This window comes from Hemitrygon akajei, chromosome 4 (assembly GCF_048418815.1).
Source record: "Hemitrygon akajei chromosome 4, sHemAka1.3, whole genome shotgun sequence".
In the NCBI taxonomy this organism is placed as follows: domain Eukaryota; kingdom Metazoa; phylum Chordata; class Chondrichthyes; order Myliobatiformes; family Dasyatidae; genus Hemitrygon; species Hemitrygon akajei.
In genome coordinates, this window is record NC_133127.1 from 165,517,773 (window position 1) to 165,537,458 (window position 19,686).

Consider the following 19,686-nt stretch of genomic DNA (forward strand, 5'->3'; position numbering starts at 1 on the left):
TTCTGCTTGTTAAAGAATAAACCATATTAATGTCAACATACTGCAGTTATTATGATATTTTTCCCTCTCCACAGATGCGGCCTGACATGTGGACTATTTCTAACTGCATTTTTCTAAGAGTATTAACATAAAATGAAACAGAAAGCACTTTTAGTTTCATTTTATGTTAGTACATTTAGAAAAATGCTACATTTGGCATAATATACATACATTTGCAGAACCATCCATTGCAAAGATATCTTTCATAATTTAAAACTTTTTGACATCCTTACCTCTTCTCTCATTTCTTTATTCTCTCCTGGATTGTCTTTATCAGGGACCTCTAGATCCTCAGTGTATTTCCTAAACTGGCAGAGTCTTGCACTCACATTGGCAGCATTGCATCTCTGCTCTCCACTGACACCTTGCCTTCTCTTTCTCATAAAATATCCTGCATTATGTGACATCTCTGTGGAATTATGTTCAGACGAAGAAGGTTCACAAAACCCATCTGATGCTTCACAGATGTAGAGTTCAGTGTTTTTATGGGGTGTAGATTCAACTTGACATACATAATCAGAAAATACAATAACACTCGATCCAAGATTCTTGACTTTTAGCTCAGATGGTGAATTTGCTGAATTGCATGTATTTTTATACATGGAGGAAACAGAAGGCATCTTCCGAACTGAAGCAGAAGCTGGTTCCACAACATTACTTTTCAAAGTCCATTCTGTGGGGTACAGCGAAATTTCATGCTGCCGACGTCCACTGGGTTCAATACTCTGACTGGCAAGTTCAGACTCCCTGTACAATTCCAATGGCCTCTTGATACAGCAGAGTGGTGATGAAGTCTTGTCCTGATCTCCCATGGGATCAATGATCTGAGTTTTGTTATCTTGCTTGCACCCAATGAAAAACTCTTCTCCTGAGGTATATGTTGCTGACTCCAAACACATGACCACTACAGAAATGGGAACTTTCTGATGATCTGAACTGTGTATTGATTCCATTCCAGTTTCTTTAGTAGAAATGTCCTCCAGTGTGCAGGAACCAGGAGCAGTGCTGCATTTTATATCAAACTTAAAGCCTTGATACCCGAGTTTTCCAATATATTGTGGATCTCGTTGATGTACAAACCTTTAAAAGTCAAAGGTCTTAACTTTTGCTCGGATGTCACTACATCAGCGACATACCTACATAAGAAAAGTTTTTAAAATAAAAAATTAATTTCACTTTAGCAATCAGAACTGAGTTCACTTCTAATCTCTGGCGAAAGTCAATCACTTACTCATTATAAAACTAAACTAAAACAGAATTACTTAGGATTGGTTTGGGTGTTGGGGTGACTTTTATGTAAAGTGTTGAGTAATCAATGGGATTAGATTAAGTTTACACTACTGGGCAAAGAGCACTTATCAAAGGTTTGCTAAAGCGGAAGATTGTAATTTAAAATTTGAAAGTACTCTTCTACACCTCATAAAAATATTTGCATTATCAATGAACTCACATTTTAGGGTATATAAAGAGGGAAGTATCTGAATAATCAACCAGTAATCAACTAAACAAACCTTTGCTCCAAAATGTTACCAACCACTGATTATTATTGCAGGATACTCCCCGAGGTCAGGTGATCCACCACCATGGATTATTTCAATAGTTGGCATATACTGTATTCTGCTCCTTTTGACTGATTTTCATTAAAAATACAAAACCAAATTCCCTTTTACCAAAATAGACCAGATGCCTATTATATTAACCCCACCAATTTTCATTTCCAAATTCTGGACAAGTGTGTATCTTCTCAGCTGATTGTGGATGAAATATCAGGATCCCAGTATGGAGCAGCTCATGGCAGAAGTCTTGCCCACAGTGATAATGGTGGCCTAGTACCTGAAAGTATTCTCCCGCAGAGTCACCATCAGTGATCACCCTCAGAACCACCACATAGAAATCCCAAAGAAATTTCATGCATTCTATTGCATTTTTTAATAGAACTTCCTCTTGTGAGAGATTAATTATGATTCACATTGACAGCTAAAGAGCTGATTAAATTATCTACAAGGATCAGACAAGAATAGTTCAGACAACCAAGTTTTCTATTACATTTACATATTTTTTATAAGGACACTTTTTTTGTTTTGTCCTGACATATTGTGACTCACGTGAATGGAAAACCATATTAAATGGAACATAGAACATAGGATAGTACAGCACTGGATAGGCTATTCAGCTCACAATGCCAATTTACACTAAATGTCCTCCTCCTGTGTATCATCCATATCCTTCTATTGCCTACATATTCTTGTGTCTTTCAAAACTCCACAAAACTGCCTGATCCCACTCCTACTTTGACGACCCATTCTAGGCACCTACCACTTTTGGCATTAAAACTTGCGCTCTCATGTCACCTTTAAGCCATCCACCTCTGGCCTTAAAAGCATGTCCTGGGAGAACAATCCAAGTTTATCCAACCTTTCCTTGTTGCCCATACTCTCTGACTCAGGCAGCATCCTGGTAAACCTTTTCTGCAACCTTGCACAGGCTCCATTTTATTCCTACACTGGGGCAACCAGAAATGCGCACAGTACCCCGAATGCAGTCTGGTTAAGGTTGTATGCGACTGGTTCAAGACTTCCTGATACTTATACTCAACACTCCTCAATGAAGGCAAACATGCCATACACATTCAACCACATGCTATTTATCCACTTGCAATGCCAATTTCAGTGTATAATGGACCCCAGAGTCCTTCTTTACCACAGTGCACTACCATTAACTGCATAGATGTTCCTTTCATTAGGCCAATATTAGAGAGAGGAGTTCAGGTTTTGGTTCATAGAGGCTTTGGGGAGGAGAGGCAGAGGCTGTAGGTGGATTTTTCTTTTTTTCCCTTCTTTCTTTCATTCTTTCTTTCTTATTGCACAGTTAGAGCAGTGGGAATGCCAAGCAGCAGAGTTGAATGCTCCTCTTGCGGGATGTGGAAAACCTCCTGTGTCCCTGAGGACTGCAACTGCAAGTGCATCCAGCTGTAGCTTCCTACAGACCGTGTTAAGGAGTTGGAGCTGGAGCTGGATGAGCTCCAGATCATTCAGGAGGCTGAAGGGTTGATTGACAGGACATCCACAGAGGTAGTTACAGTCAAGTAAGGTAATTGGGCGACCGTCAGGTTCTGAGTTCCGCCCAATTTGCCTCTGTGTATGTGCCCTCCAGGAAGTCCTCTCTGATTACTGCTGCAACTTTCTCCCTTATCACTAGTGCAATCCCTCCCGTCTATCACATCATAAACAACGGAATCCAGGAACACTAAGCTGCCAAATCCTGAACCTCACACATCTAGGTCTCTGTAATGGAAACAACATCATAATTCCATGTACTGATTCAGGCTCTAAGTCCATACTCCTTACCCATAATATTCCTAGCATTGAAATAAACACATTTCAGCCCATCAGTTCCATCATGTTTATTAGCTTGTCCTTCTCTTTCAGTCTTACTAGTTATACCATCTTTCTTGATCTCAACGTACCATCTGCTGCCCTTCTGCTGTACTTCCTTTCTCAGCCATTTTAGTTGAAACCATCCTGAGTCACAGACATAGCAGCAGCACTAGGAAACCTCCTGGCAAGGGTATTGGCTCCCCTTCAGTTCGGATACAAACCGTCTTGTTGGTACTGATTCCACTCACCCTGGAAGAGAGCCCAGTGATCTGTAAATCTGAAGCCCTCCTTCTTGCAGCAACTCTTTAACTACATACATATACACGGAGTGTTGTCACAGGAAAGCTGCATCCATCATCAAAGACCCCTAACCCTCAGGCCATGCCTTTTTCTCACTGCTGCCATCAGAAAGAAGCTACAGGACCCTCAGAACCCACACCACCAGGTTCAGGAATGGTTATTACCCCTCAACCATTGGCTTTGAACCACTGGGGATAACTTCACTTGCCTCATCACTGAACTGCTCCCACAACCTTTAGACTCACTTTTCAGAAATCTTCATCTCATGTTGGTGATATTTATTGCCTGCTTGCTTGTTTGTTTGCTTATTTATTAATTAATATCTTTTTTCCTTTATATTTACACAGTTTGTTGCCCTTTTCATGCTGGTTGTTCGCTCTGTTGGGTGTGGTCTTTCACAGATTCTATTATGGTTATTGGACTTATTGAGTATGCCCACATGAACACAAATATCAGAGTTGTATATGGTGATCTACATAATAAATTTACTTTGAACTTTGAAATTTGAACATATTGAGCTACACTATGTATCTATTTCTTACATCATAAGCACCATTAATAACGAAATATCCTCTCTAATACTCATTTTCTATTTTTGGGAAAGAATGCATTGCAAGAGGTGATTTGAAAGGGATACTGTTTGTCTCATAAATGTATAACACAAGGTATAAGGAAACTCTTCATCCGGAGTGTGCTGTACTTATGTTGAGCTAAAGAGTTCAATCTTCATATTCATGTTTCTGGGCCTGATGAGCAAGGTCGATATAATTATATTTCAGAATCACAACTGAATATGGGGAATATTAATCTGTGTGAACAGGCCAGGTTTGGAAACTGCAGAAAAATAAATCTGCAAAATTAGATATGCATTGGGAATGTGCCAGCTGCAGGAATTGAGCTGAGTGGGTCAGACTGCAATCGAGATGTCCTTAGGGAAGGTAGGCTCTCAATTTAAATATTTCTAATCTTTCGATAAAAAGAGTGATCTAAATAGCGGTTTTGGAATTCAATTCTAGGTTCATAGATTTCTTAATCTTTCTGGAGTTTACCCATAAAGCTTGGTGGGAGCATAGAGGCATTCTTGATGAAACAATGGGCATTATTCATGCAGTAATATTGAGATGCTTGGAGTGGAAATATAGTTGTGCCCCATCAGCTAGTTAAAACAGCCCAGAAGTACTTTAGCCAAAGTCAACTTTCCTCAAGAAAGGCCATCAAGGAAGCCAACGATACCAGAAAATGTGCTTTGGGAGGTTTTCCTTTGCCAGCTAAAAAAAGCAGAAAACACACAGGATGGAGGTGAATGTACCAGATGGTGTGCATCCCAGGGTTCTGAGAGAGGTGGCTGAAGAGCTTGTGGAAGCATTAGTAATGATCTTTCAAGAATCACTAGATCCTGGAAGACTGGAAAATTCCACTCTACAAGAAGGGAGAGAAGCTGAAGAAAGGAAGTTAGTCTGACCTCAGTGGTTGGGAAGATGTTGTAGTCGATTGTTAAAGATGTGGTTTCAGGGTACTTGGAGGTACATGGTAAAATAGGCCGTAGTCAGAATGGTTTCCTCAAGGGAAAATCTTGCCTAACAAATCTGCTGGAATTCTTTGAAGAAATAACAAGCAGGATAGATAAAGAAGAATTGGTTCATGTTGTGTATTTGGATTTTCAGAAGGCCTTTAACAAGATGCCACACATAAGGCTGCTTAACAAGTATGAACCCATGGTGTTAATGGAAAGATTCTAGCATGGAGAAAGCAGTGGTTGATAGACAGAAGCAAAGAGTGGGAATAAAGGGAGCCTTTTCTGGCTGACTGCCAGTGACTAGTGGTGTCCCACAGGGGTCTGTGTTGAGACTGATTCTTTTTACGTTATATGTCAATGATTTGGATGATGGAATTGATGGCTTTGTTGCAAACTTTGCAGACGATATGAAGATAGGTGGAGGGGCAGGTAGTTTTGAGGAAATAGAGTGGACACAGAAGGAGTTAGATAGATGAGAAGAATGGGCAAAGAAATGGAAGGTGGAAGACAGTATAGGGAAGTGTATGGTCATGTACTTTGGTAGACAAAAGGAAAAGGTTGACTGTTTTCTAAATGGAGAAAAAATACATAAAAAACTGAGGTGCAAAGGTCTTAGGAGTCCCTGTGCAGGATTCCCTAAAGGTTAATTTGCAGATTGAGTCTGTGCTGAGGAAGTCAAATGCGAAATTGGCATTTATGTCAAGAGGACTAGAATATAAAAGCAAGTATGTAATGTTGAGACTTTATAAAGCACTGGTGAAGCCTCATTTGGAGTATTGTGAGCAGTTTTGGGTCCCTTATCTTAGAAAGAATGTGCTGAACCTGGAAGGGTTCAAAGGAGATTCACAAAGATGATATCAGGATTAAATGGCTTGTCATATAAAGACCGTTTGATAGCTCTGGACCTGTATTCACTGGAATTCAGAAAATAAGGGGTAACCTAATAGAAACCTATTGAGTGGTGAAAGGCCTTGATAGCTTGAATGTGGAGAGGATGTTTCTTATGATGGGTGAGCCTAAGACCAGAGTGCACAGCCTCAGAATAGAAGGCTGTCCTTTTAGAATAGAGTTGAGGAGGAATTCTTCAGCCAGAGTGGTGAATCTGTGCAATTTGTTGTCAAAGGCAGCTGTGGAGGCCTAGTCTTTATGTATATTTAAGGCAGAGGTTGATAGATCACTTCAGGGTATGAAGGGATACAAGGAGAAGCAGAACATTGAGGCTGAGAGGAAAAATGGATCAACCATGATGAAATGGTGGAGTAGACTCAATAGGCCAAATGGCCTAATTCTGCTCCTGTATTTTCTGGCCTTATGGTCTTAAATTTAAGTCCCTCTTACAAACACAGTGCAGAACATTATGCTCTCCTGTGCCCAGCATATCAAGAAGTTAAAATTTAGTCTTTTGTCTCAATGACAACGAACTGTAGAAATAATCTCCTACCCGTAGTCAGTGATTTACTGCAAACTATTTTAAGTCAAGCGTCAATGCAAATGCCTTACATACCCACGTTTAACAGTCAACAAAGCAAAGGGCATTCCTATCTTTACAAAATGGCTTGGTATTTAAATTCATTTACATATTCATAAATATTATATTCTCAAAGAATGAGCTGAACAAAGATAATTCTAAACCACTGTAAAAACAATGGAACCAGAAGAAAGGCCACCAAAGCCTATTCATACAAGATAGCTCTGTTAATTCATCACGGAGCCAATGCCCATTGGCTGTGTAAAATTCTATTCATAATTACAAAGATGCACAATGATTTTTCTTCAATGGAATGTTGCAACAAATTGCAAAGGATGACATATTATATTTGGAAAATACTTTTAAAATGTCATATTGAATAATCGAAGGATAGGCGGTGTCAATCAAAATTTAATTCACAGTTGGTTCTTTATAAATACTACAGAAAGAAATAGAAAGGTTTTGCACCACAGCAATTTTAGAAATTAGTTAATTGATATTAGGCCAAGGATTCAGTAACTGGGCAATGCAATCTCCACCCTTCTCTGTATTCTGAAGAGATTAGATACAACATTTCACTGTTTACTTTAGGTAATTCAATGAACATTTACACAACAATCCTGCACAGTGCCTATCAAAAGTATTCACCCCCTTTGAAATTTTCATGTTTTATTGTTTTGCAACTTTGAATCACAGTGAATTAATTAGGCTTTTTTGACACTGATCAACAGAAAAGGACTATTTCGTGTCGAAGTGAAAAGAGATCTCTACAAAGTGATCTAAATCAATTTCAAATATAAAACACAAAATAATAGATTGTATAAATATTCACCCCCTTTAATATGACAAACCAAATCATAACTGGTGCAGCCAATTGGTTTTAGAAGTCACATAATTAGTTAAATGGAGATATGTAATTCCACTTCCCATTCCCAATCTATTATGTCATTTGACTTCCCATTCCCATTCCGATATGTCTGTTCGTGTTCCCCTCCACTGTCATGATGAGGCTACACTTAGGCTGGAGGAACAACACCTTATATTGTATCTGGGTAGCCTCCAACCTGATAGCATGAACATCAATTTCTTGAACTTCTGGTAATGCCCTCTCCCCCCTCGCCACCCTTCACCATTCCCCATCCCCATTTCCCTCTCTCACCTTATCTCCTTGCCTGCCCATCACCTCCCTCTGGTGCCCTCACCCCTTTTCTTTCTTCCATGGCCTTCTGTCCTCTTCTATCAGACTCCTGCTTCTTCAGCCCTCTATCTCTTTCATCAGTCAACTTCCCAGCTCTCTACTTCATCCCTCCCACTTCAGGTTTCACCTATCACCTTGTGTTTATCTCTCCCCTCCCTCCACATTTTAATTCTACTCCTCAGCTTTTGTTCTCCAGTCCTGCCACAGGTTCTTGGTCTGAAACATTGACTATACTTTTTTCCACAGATGCTGCCTGGCTTGCTGAGTTCCTCCAGCATTTAATGTGTGTTGCTTGGATTTTCAGCATTTGCAGATTTTCTCTTCTTTGTAGTTAAATGAAGCCCTGTTTTTAGAGACCTGTGTGCTGTCAAAGTGTTTCAACTGACCGTAGTAAAAATACACCTGTGTCTGGAAGGTCCAACTGCTGGTGAGTCAGTATCCTGGTAAAAACTACACCATAAAGACAAAACACAAAATGCTGGCAGAACTCAGCAGGCCAGACAGCATTTATGGGAGGAGGTAGTGACAACGTTTCGGGCCGAAACGTCGTCACTACCTCCTCCCACAGATGCTGTCTGGCCTGCTGAGTCCTGCCAGCATTTTGTGTTTTTATTTACTTCCAGCATCTGCAGATTCATTCGTGTGACCATAAAGACAAAAGAACACTCCAAGCAACTCTGCAAAAAGGTTACTGAAAAGCACAAGTCAGGAGATGGATACAAGAAAATCTCCAAGTCACTGAATATCTCTTGGAGTACAGTTAAGTCAATCATCAAGAAATGGAAAGAATATGGCACAGCTCTAAATCTGCCTAGAGCGGCTGTCCTCAAACTAAGTGGCCGTGCAAGAAGGAGACTTGTGAGGAAGGCAACCAAGAGACCTATGACAACTCTGGAGGAGTTAAAAGCTTCAGAGGCTGACATGAGAGAGACTGCACATACTACAACTGTTGCCTGGGTGCTTCACCAGTTACTGATTTATGGGAGAGTGGCAAAGAGAAAGCCACTGTTGAAAAAACTCATATGAAATCTTGACTAGAGTTTTCCAGAAGGCATGTGGGAGACTTTGAACTCAGCTGGAAGAAGGTTCTATGTTCTGATGAAACCGAAATTTTTTTTTTTTGGCCATCAAACTAAATGCTATATTTGGTATAAGCCAGGCACCTCATATCATCAAAAATACACCATCCCTACCATGAAGCATGGTGGTGGCTGCGTCATGCTTTGGGGATGCTTCATTGCAGCAGGCCCTGGAAAGCTTATGAAGGTAGAGGGTAAAATGAATGCAGTAAAATACAGGGAAATACTGGAGGAAAAGCTGATGCAGTCTGCAAGTGAACTGCCACTTGTGAGAAGATCTGTTTTCCAGCATTACAATGACCCCAAGTCTAAAGCCAAAGCTACATAGGATTGGTTTAAAAACAACAAAGTTGATGTTCTGGTGCGGCCAAGTCAGAGTCCACACCTCAATCCAATTGAGAATTTGTGGTTAGACTTGAAAAGGGCTGCTAACTCACAATCCTCATGCAACCTAACAGAGTTTGAGCAGTTTTGTAAAGAAGAATGGAGAAAATAGCAGAGTCCAGATGTGCAAAGCTGAGAGAGACCTATCCACACAGACTCAAGGCTATAATTGCTGTCAAAGGTGCATCTACTAAATACTGGCATGAAGGGGGTGAATGTTCATGCAATCAATTAATTTGTGTTTTATATTTGTAATTGCTTTAGCAGATCACTTTGTAGAGATCAGTTTTCACTTTGACATGAAAGAGTATTTTTCTGTTGATCAGTGTCAAAAAGAGCCAACTTATATCCACTGTTCAGCCTATTTTTGTTGGACTAGATAAATTATTGGAGTGTGGTTAAAGTTCTAAGATATCTAAATCAAATGTTAGGCTACCATGGAATGGTGTAACTAGCCCAAAATAAAGGTAAAGAAATAAAAATAAGGCAGTAGTTACAAAATACAGCTTAGCAAACAAGGTTATGATGACATTTGTAGTTTGTGTTTCTTGCTGGTTTCCTTGATTAACTTGAGCACAATTGGCTCGGGCTATAAAACAAAATGTATATCATTTTGTCCTCATGGCAATATTCCCACATGTTCATATTTTTCTCTTACCATGTTCCTTCAAACTTTTTAGGAGACATAGGTTTCTAGGATGAATGTTATTGAATCATATGAGCAATCCCAAGAGATTGTCCATGCTCGAATGATCCTTCAGGATATGTTAAGGTTGAAGAGTTGTCCCAAATACTGAATAAAATAGAAAATGAATGTTTGATTGGTGAATGCCTTAGACAAAGGATATGTATAGAAATTTGTTTCTCACATTAAAGGTATCTAAAATATAATGCATCTCAATATATAGAGCCCACTAGTAAAAAAAATTCTTTCATGGATGCATTCCAGGTTGCTATTGTAATACAAATGACCAGCCTCACTGATTTCACTTAGATCTCATGATTGGGCAACAAAAGCAAGAGGATCTTCTAACAAGTGCAATCTTGAACATGATGACCTATTCACATTGACATAAAAATTTATTGACACATTAGTGGGTCTCAGTTCCTGGAACTGCTGCTTCAACAAATGGTTTGGAAGACTGCAGTATTTTACTATATTATAAAACTTCTACAATGGAAGTTTCAGAATTGTATCTGAATGCAACCAAAAGATTAAAGCCAATTACATTTCCTTAGTGAAGACAATTACTGATATGAAATTGCTCTACTTCTATTATTCCACCAGTATTCATTGTAAACATTACTAACATGTTGAAAAAATTATAAAGGACAATGTATAATTCTAAAATATTAAGAACAGGAAGAAATGGATGTCTTTTATTCCCTTGCCCACCATTGCTCTGCTGGCGTTTGTAGCTGTGGCAAAGCATTTGAATGTCCTAGGCTGCAATGTGTTAACATCAATTGCACTTGATGCTCAGATTTCCAATGCCCAAATTTTCTAGATTGGCTAAATTGTTGGCCCTCTATTTTATCACCTGTCAAGGCTCCTAAGTTTTTTGAAATATTTCATAAATACACATTTTAGGAAATAACATTGCATTACTGTCTTCAAAGATATTTTAAATAAGTAACTTTATTATCTTTTCCACACAGTTCTGAAGCTTCCATTGAAATAAATGAGCAGAATCCACAGTGGGAAGTTTTGGGGCTTCTCACCAAGTTTGAGTTACATCACTGAACTCCAAGTTGCATTCAGTGGCAGAGCAAATTGATGCACTATCAATAACTCTGAGACGTGGGTTAAGGTAGGCTTTTACTGGCTAGAAGAAAGCACAAGCAGCAAGTGACCATCATACAACATCCTGGAGCCTGAGGAAGGGTCTGTGGCTCCAATCGCCTTTATACAGGGGTCTGTGGGAGGAGCCACAGATCAGTCAGCAGGTGGGGTGTGTCCAGACAGGTATATGTAGTTCACCACACAAATTGACCGATTTTACCAGGTGGAACCTGAGGTAGCTGGGGACTTGCATATATGAATGTTTCTGCGCTGGAGTTTGAATTTACCAGCATTTATAGGGATAAGTGATGGCAGATCACTGTTAGAATTGGCAGTATTTACCAGCAAGCTTTGATTCAGTGTAGATCAATCAAGTCACTGCAATGAAAAAAAATCAAGGGCACGGTGTAATGTGATGGTTCCATTACAGGAATACTTATCCAAAGGCCTGCAGAAATACCCAGAAAATATGAGTTGAAGTCACACCATGGGGACATTGAGAAATTTAATGTGGTTTTATTATTTACACCATGGCTGCAGTCAAAGTGAGTGCAAAATTGGTGAGTAGTTGCAAAACTGTCCCAACACGATTGCTCTGTGATGTGCACATAGTCCATAAGTTGCAACAAAGCATCATGAAGAACGTGGCATGAAGTGCAGCTGTAGCTACCATATCCTTAAGACTACCTGGGATTACCAATAACTTCCAACTTTGCTCACAATAATTCCAGAAAACGTGTTATAGAATCCTAGCTTGGTGGCCAAGTTACCCATAGTGCCACTGCTGATCCTTTGACAGAGATATCCAATAAATCCCACTCTGCGGCTCAAAACTGGCAATAAAATAAAAATTGTGCCAGAGTGTGTCTGGCACAGAGTGGATGAGTAATCATGATTACAGGACTTGAAGTTTAGTGCTATGCATTTAGAAAACCTTCTTTATTAAATTTACATGGACTTTTAGTGCTTTGTTCTCCTTCAACTCTAGCAGCAGCCCGAAGGTATGCTTCCTGTTGTACTTTCATGCAGAGAATATATCACCCAGAGGAGAGAAACAGAAAAATATAATTAACAAACATGTCACCTACCATGTTGTTTGATAAGATATATTTCAGATTTCCTTAAATAATTTACCTGTCTTTTTATGTGGATGCACAAGCAATAGTAAACATGAAACCTATTCAAATTCAAAGCAGATATCACACTGAATACATGGAAGAGTATAATTTACAGTAAAACTGGCTGGTGTTGTGGATCAGTTTTCTCTTATAGAAACAGCTTTGTTTTTATGTTTTTTAGCTTCCATTCTTCTCCAGACGACAGAGTATGTCCACAGCAATAAAATATAAAGTATTGATTTATGATTGCATCCACATAACGGTTGTCAAAACAGAGCACAAATTTAAACTTGAATACCGATGATAATGCTGTTAAATCTGCCCCTAAGTGCAACACTGGCAATTGCTATTTTGAACCAAAAATAAAAGTATAAATGCCAAAAATACACAAAGTCATAGAACTCAACAGCATAGAAATGGGCCCTTTGGCCCACCTAGTCCAAACCATTCCAAACTATTAATCTACCTTGTCCCATCAACTTGCAGCTGGACGATTCCCATCCTAGCCACATACCTATCTAAATTTCTCTTAAATGTTGCAATCAAACCCACATCCACCACTTCCACTGGTAGCTTGTTTCATACTCTGAGTGAATAAGTTTCCCCTCATGTTTCCCTTAAATATTTCACCTTTCTTCTTAGCCCATGATTTCCAGTTCTTTTCTCACCCACCCTCCGTGGGAAAAGACTGCTTACATTTACCTAATCTATACCCTTCATATACCTCTGTCAAATCTCCCCTTACTCTTCTACGCTGTAGAGAATAAATTCATAATCCATTCAACCTTTCCCTACAACTTAGGTCCCCAAGTCCCGGCGACATCATTGTAAATGTTCTCTGCACTTGTGGATAGGCGGATAGAATTAAAGGTTTAAACACTTGGCTGGCTAATATCCATTCTTTGGGCATATTTTCGGCAGAATGTTTAATTTGAATGAGGGACGTGTCTCTGGAGGAAATAGTGGCTATTATCCTGATCTTCAGTCACAGTCTCATAATATTGGTTGTCAGCTTGAGTTGTAAAAGTACAATTTTTGAACACATCCCAGATCCAGTTAGAATTAGAATGATGAATTGGTCTAAAAGAATTTGGAGAAATCTAATAATTTTTATTAAAAGTTAATTGAGAAAACATAAACATTAGGTTTTTCCAAAATCTTTATTGAATTTTCTTTGTAAGTTGACTAGATCACAGATATCGATGGTTTTTATTTGATACTGGCATAATATTTAATGAGGATTCATTTTCAGGTATTGCAGTTCTTCACTGCTGAGTAATTTCAACTCATTCTTGGAAAGTGGTTAACGTAAAGAAAATACTCATTTTGATCACTACTTTTTAGCTGTTTCTTAGAGACTATTATACTTTGTAAAAGAGGCTTATAGCCATTTTGTTAAATATCTGCTTTGATTGAAGAAAAGACTTGAAATAAAAGTGTTTTAAGTTTTCTAAATTTTGTAATAGAATTAGATAATAAAATAGGCTACATCTAATAATGAAACAGCCCAAAAGACTGAAAGTTGTAAAGTACAATGCAATCTATCTTTTTTTTTAATGCATCTTGGTTGTTTTATTTGAAAACAGATTAAAGATAAATCTCTTTCAAATTGTGGACAACAGTACCTTGTTTGAAATTATATGCATGAGTCACCTAAAATGAGGTTTGAATATATAGTGCCTATATAAAGTATTCACCCCTTTGGAAGTTATCATGTTTTATTGTCTTATAACATTGAAACAATTCATGCTAAGAAATCATAATGTAAAAAATTATTTAACTTCTCAGAAACAGACCCGTCAGGCCACTAAGTCTATGTCGACCATGATGTCAATCTAACTAATCACACCTGTCAGCACACAGAATGGATCTATCAATTCCCTGTCTTTTCATGTGCCTCTTAATGCCTCTTAATATGCCTCTTATTAATATGCCTCTATATGCCTCTTAAACATTACTATTTTATCTGCTTCTATTACCTCACTTGGCAGTGCATTCCAGGCACTTACCGTTCTCAGTGTAAAAACTTGCCTTCCATGTCTAGGAGCTATGGATTTGCACCCCAAGTCCCTCTGTAATCAATGCTCCAAAGAGTCCTGTTATTTGTTGTGTAGCTTCCTCCTCCTTTTGCCCTCCCAAAATCCCCCAACTCACTGGCCTCCATAAGCTATTTCTCTGTCCAGCTTTCAGTCTGATCTATATCCTGCTATATCCTTTGACAACCTTCTTAACGCTTTACAATTCCACCAATTTTCTGTCATCTGTCAACTTCCTAAACAGAAAACTTACATTTTCAAACAAATCATTTATGTATTTGTCTTACAAACAATGACAGATGGGATTCTCAACAGGCCAGGCAGCATTTATGTAGAGTACAGTCGACGGAATGAAGGGTCCTGCTGAAGGACCTCACCCAGAAACGTCTTCTGTACACTTTTCCATAGATGCTGCCAGGCCTCCTGAGTTCCTCCAGCATTTTGTGTGTGTTGCTTGGATATCTAGCATCTACAGATTGTCTCTTGTTTGCAGATGGGATTCTGCAAGGAACAGCACCATTCCTTGCAGAATCCCACTGGTCACAAACCTCCAATGAATAGAACACCCTTCCAACTCTACCTTCTGTCTTCTATGACAAAGCTAATCTTCTATCCAATTTACCAACTCATCATTGATCTCATGTAATTTATCCTTTTACACATGTCTACAATGATGGACCTTGTCAAATGCTTTATTAAAGTCCATGTAAACAACGTTTTCTGTCCTACTCATATCAATCATTTTTGTTACCTTTCAAAAAAAACTCAGTCACATAAAACCATGCTAACTATCTCTAATAAGTCAATGTCACCTGAAAATGAGAGTAAATATTGTTCTTAAGAATCTTCCCCAATAACTTCAAAGGGATAAAGATTACATGACATCTTAACAGCAAAATCAGTTCACTAAACTAAGTATAAATGAATGGCTTCACAATCTCTAGTATTGTAGACAGTTCATTTTTCATGCTGGTGTTGAGGTCAGCAGCGAGATTTCTCATATTCACTCCCCAAAATATCCCAATTATGAATAATTCATCTGAATAGAAATACTCAATGTAATTTGGTTCACTATATTCAGATTTCTAAGCAGAAATTTAAATTTTTGATATTTCTAGCTTGGTGCTCAAAAATGAGTGCCAAAATAGTAAACAAGATAAAAAAAGGAAATCAAGTCTACAAATTATGTTTCTTAATATTCACCCGTTAAGTTAGTAAGAATCATCTTTTATCCTCTATGTAAAACACACTTTGCATCCTCCAATGTTTCCTACAAAAGGCCAGACACCCATACACTTCACTTCATTTTGAGTCACAGGGAAAATAGCACAAAAACGGAAAAACATTTTTACTGAGGCGTATGCTGTTGTTTGAATTACCGTAGATTCCGGACTACAGAGCGCACCTGATTAAAAGCCGCTGGCTCTAATTTTAGAAATAAAATCAATTTTTTAATTGTAAAGGCCGCACCGGATTTTCGGCCGCAGGTGTCCCACGTTGTAATATGAGATATTTACACAGAAAGATATTACATGTGAGGATTTTTTAACTTTTAATTAAATCCATATGGTAACAAAAACAAATACATATTGCAAATGCTTTTTTTCGAACCGTGCCCGTAACGCGGCTACTTTTAAATACATTGCGTATACTTCTTTACTGAACAACATTCCAATATCTCCTAACGACTGGTAAAAAATATATATACTACAGCCTACCAGGAAAAGTTATTGATCACCTTTAACTTAAAAGCAGCGTTCGCTCAGATCCAAAGCCGCTCGCGTAATGCGCTCCCCCCCTCCTTTCCGTTTATCGCAAACGGCATTTAAAAGCAGCGTTCGCTCAGATCCAAAGCCGCTCGCGTAATGCGCTCCCCCCCTCCTTTCCGTTTATCGCAAACCGGCATTTTCCCACAAGACACCGCGAAACCGGGTGTGACGTCATAGCATCCCGCGATGTAGTACAGAAAACAAATATAGTTAAAACTCTTCTAACTTTAACTAGAAAATGAATTACTAAGTGAAAATATTATAAACTAAGTATGCCATAAGGCAGCACAATGCTTCGAGTGTTTTCCATGTTGATGAGGGTGAGTACAAATGACTGATTTACAATAATTTAATTGTGAAAGTGCGCTTGATTTATCGTACAATTTCATTGGACCTCTGTGAACTACTCATCAATTTTATTGGTCTACTGTTATGAGGCAAAATGTTTACGAGGCGGCATGAAAAAAAATCATGCAGTAGCCGCTCCGGATTATAGGCCGCAAAGTTCAAAGCTGTTCAAAATGTGGGAAAAAAGTAGCGGCTTAAAATCCGGAATCTACGGTAAATGTTAAACTTATACAATGTTGCACTCTCAGGTGAGGTTTAAAGACTTTATCAAGCAACACTGCAACCTCAACAATATTTTGTAGGCTGTAAATATCTTTGTGATGGGCAGTATATTAATCTGAGTTTTCCTCTCTAAGATTATATTATCCAATATATCTTTAATCATACTTTTTCATCTCAAAAGCATCCCTTTTACTCCTCAAACTCAATCTCAAAGCTTTATTTCAGCTGCCTTTATCTCATTTCAGTTTATCATTGTTTATTTTCATTGTTGCTTTGAACCTTGCTCTGCCATTGCTCTAAGCTTCTAAATTGTAGCTGCTGTCCCACGGTATTTCTTCATATTCCATTTTCATTCAAAACCTCATTCTTCATTTCTTTGTATAATGTCCAGAGAACCCAAATTTCAAGTCTGATATTGTTTTATAAGTTTCTGAATAAGCTCCTCTAATATCTTATTATTTTCAACCCAGGTTGTGTAAACCTCAGTGTCCTGATCATTATCTTATTTTCTCAAGAGTGGAAAAACTGGCCAGAAACAAATAAATAGGCATTTTCCTGAGCAGTAATAAGCCTTGTGATATGAATTACATTCACTGCATGCTTGAGCTCCACTCACAGGATTTATGTCACCTGAACTTCTTAATATATCAGTGCTTGCCATCCATCCAAGATACCTATTATCCTATAATGTGTACTGTAGAGTAAATAACCCAATGGATTACTGAAATAATAAAGCTTCTCTACTTGATATGCAATGCTTTAATCCTGCTAACATTACTTTACATATACCAAAGATCTCAGCCAGCCAGCTGTGAAGCTAAAGGTAATGCAACACCTCTCAACTGAGTGCTCCCCACCCCCGAAACACAGCATGCAGTAGGTATTATGACAATAACAGATATTCATAAGGAAGCCGTAGGGCGTAACTCAATCTTGGGGTTCATTTTATGTTGATGAACCACTTGAGCTTCATTCTCACAGTTTGTGACATCATCTGAACTCCTTGATTGGGCAATGCCTCTTAACTCCTTCCCAAGGATATGTAACAGGATAATGTTACTTTTTTTCACCGAAGTACTTCTCAGAAAAATTCTCCTTATTTTCTAATATTTCACTCCTGGAAAGAAATGTACAATCCTTCACTTGTCTTTATAATCACCTTCATTGTATTGAACTGAGATAGGACACCCCGCCTCCCTGGGAGATTTGCCACACCCTGTAATTCAGGCACAAGTGTTGCTTTGCTATAGCTTACAATAATGTTTAAGTCTATTTTCCGATAAAATAATAACATTAACTTGAAAAAAAGCTAATTTATTGGTTGCGAATTCGCTCCACTAGACTGTTGCACTTGAATTTTACATTTAAGGAAATTTGAGCGATTTTACCATTGCCCCAAATTGCATAAGGTTTTGAAGTGCATACAGTATAAACGTACAGTTCCTTTGGCCTGGGTGTAAAATCATGGGGAATAGTTTTAACACAATTGATTAGAGAAAGGAAGAACAAGTAAGGTGAGTTAATGAGGTAAAGTCACCTCAGCTTCAGCCAGCAATAGGACAACAATGAAATTAATGCATGTATGTTACCACTGCAAGTGTATTCCAAAAGATACCTAAATTGCCATGTAATGTATTTGCATATTTTAAAGTCAGGAAAAAGTGTATTTGTATGCAAGTGTAATTATTATTTATTGTAATTCTATCGAGAAATGTATTAAGCATCTTCTTCAGCCCTTTACCTTCTCCACCTATCATCTCCCTGCTTCTCACTTCATCCCTCCTCCCGCACCCACCTACCTTCCCCATCACCTGGTTTCATGTATCATCTCCCAGCTCACCCTGCCTTCTTATTCTGGCTTCTTTCCCCCTTCCTTTCCAGTCCTGGTGAAGGGCCTTCATCTGAAACATCAAATGTTTATTCCTCTGCATCAACGCTGCCTGACCTGATGAGGTCATCCAGCATTTTTTATTTGCTCTGGATTTCCAGCATCGGCAGAATCTCGTGTGTATTAGGCATGAGTCAGATAGATTGGTTATCAAACAATTTCAAAGGGATGAGAGTAGAATCAAATTGATGAAAAAAAGTGGGAAGAATAAAAGAGAATCATAAAAGAGTGTCCTCCGAGGGAAGGTAGGACTAGAAGAGCAGAATGAGCTGTCTCAATGACTGTCGCCCAGTTGCATTCACATCTACTGTGATGAAGTGCTTTGAGGGGTTGATCATCGCCAGAATCAACTCCTGCCTACGCGATGACCTGGACCCACCGCAATTTGCCTATCGCCACAATAGGTTAAAGCGGATTCAGTCTCGCTGGCTCTGCATTCTGCCTTGGATCACCTGGACAAATGAAAAGCCTACATCAGACTGTGGATTACAGCTCATCATTCAATGCTGCCACACCCTCAATACTAGTCAACAAGCTCCTGAAGCTGAGCCTCTGTACTGCCCTCTGAAGCTAGATCCCTGCCTTCCTCATTGGGAGACTACAGTCAGTGCAGATTGGAAATAACATCTCTGATGCACCATCAATAACTCTTGGAGACTGGAAGTGAACGATTGGCTTTTATTAACAGCAAAAGGGAGCACGACATCTCAGAGACTGAGGGAGGAGCAGTGCCCAATCGCCTTTATACAGGGGTCTGTGGGAGGCGCCACAGGAGCAGTCAGCAGAGGGGAGTGTCCAGACAGGTATACATAATTTACCACTATCTCCTAATTGACAATCAGCACCGGTACACCTCAAGAATGCTTGCTTAGCCCACTGCTCTACTCTTTCTATATCCATGACTGTGTAACGAGGCACAGTTCAAACACCATCTATAAACTTGCTGATAATACAACTATTGTTGGCAGAATTTCAGATGATGACAAACAATGTACAGGAATGAGACCGATCAGCTGGTTGAGTGGTGTCACAACAACCACCTTACACTTAACGTCGGTAAGGCCGAGGAATTGATCGTGGACTTCATGAAGGGGAAATCGAGGGAACACACACCAGTCCTCATCAGGGGTTCAGCAGTGGAAAGGGTGAGAAGTTTCAAGT

At 38.9% G+C, this 19,686-nt stretch overlaps 1 protein-coding gene across 2 annotated transcripts in view; it reads right to left on the reverse strand.

The window, feature by feature from the left end:
- stard13b (StAR related lipid transfer domain containing 13b) overlaps positions 1 to 19,686 on the reverse strand; it is a 426,906-nt gene that overhangs the window by 397,717 nt on the left and 9,503 nt on the right. Inside the window, exon 2 of one of the 2 annotated variants that reach the window (XM_073043870.1) lies at positions 273 to 1,175. The exons of the other annotated variant lie outside the window; for it this stretch is intronic. Coding sequence (XP_072899971.1) covers positions 273 to 992 — 720 coding nt within the window. The 5' untranslated portion in view covers positions 993 to 1,175. The remainder of the gene's footprint in view (positions 1 to 272; positions 1,176 to 19,686) is intronic. 2 annotated transcript variants of the gene reach the window in all.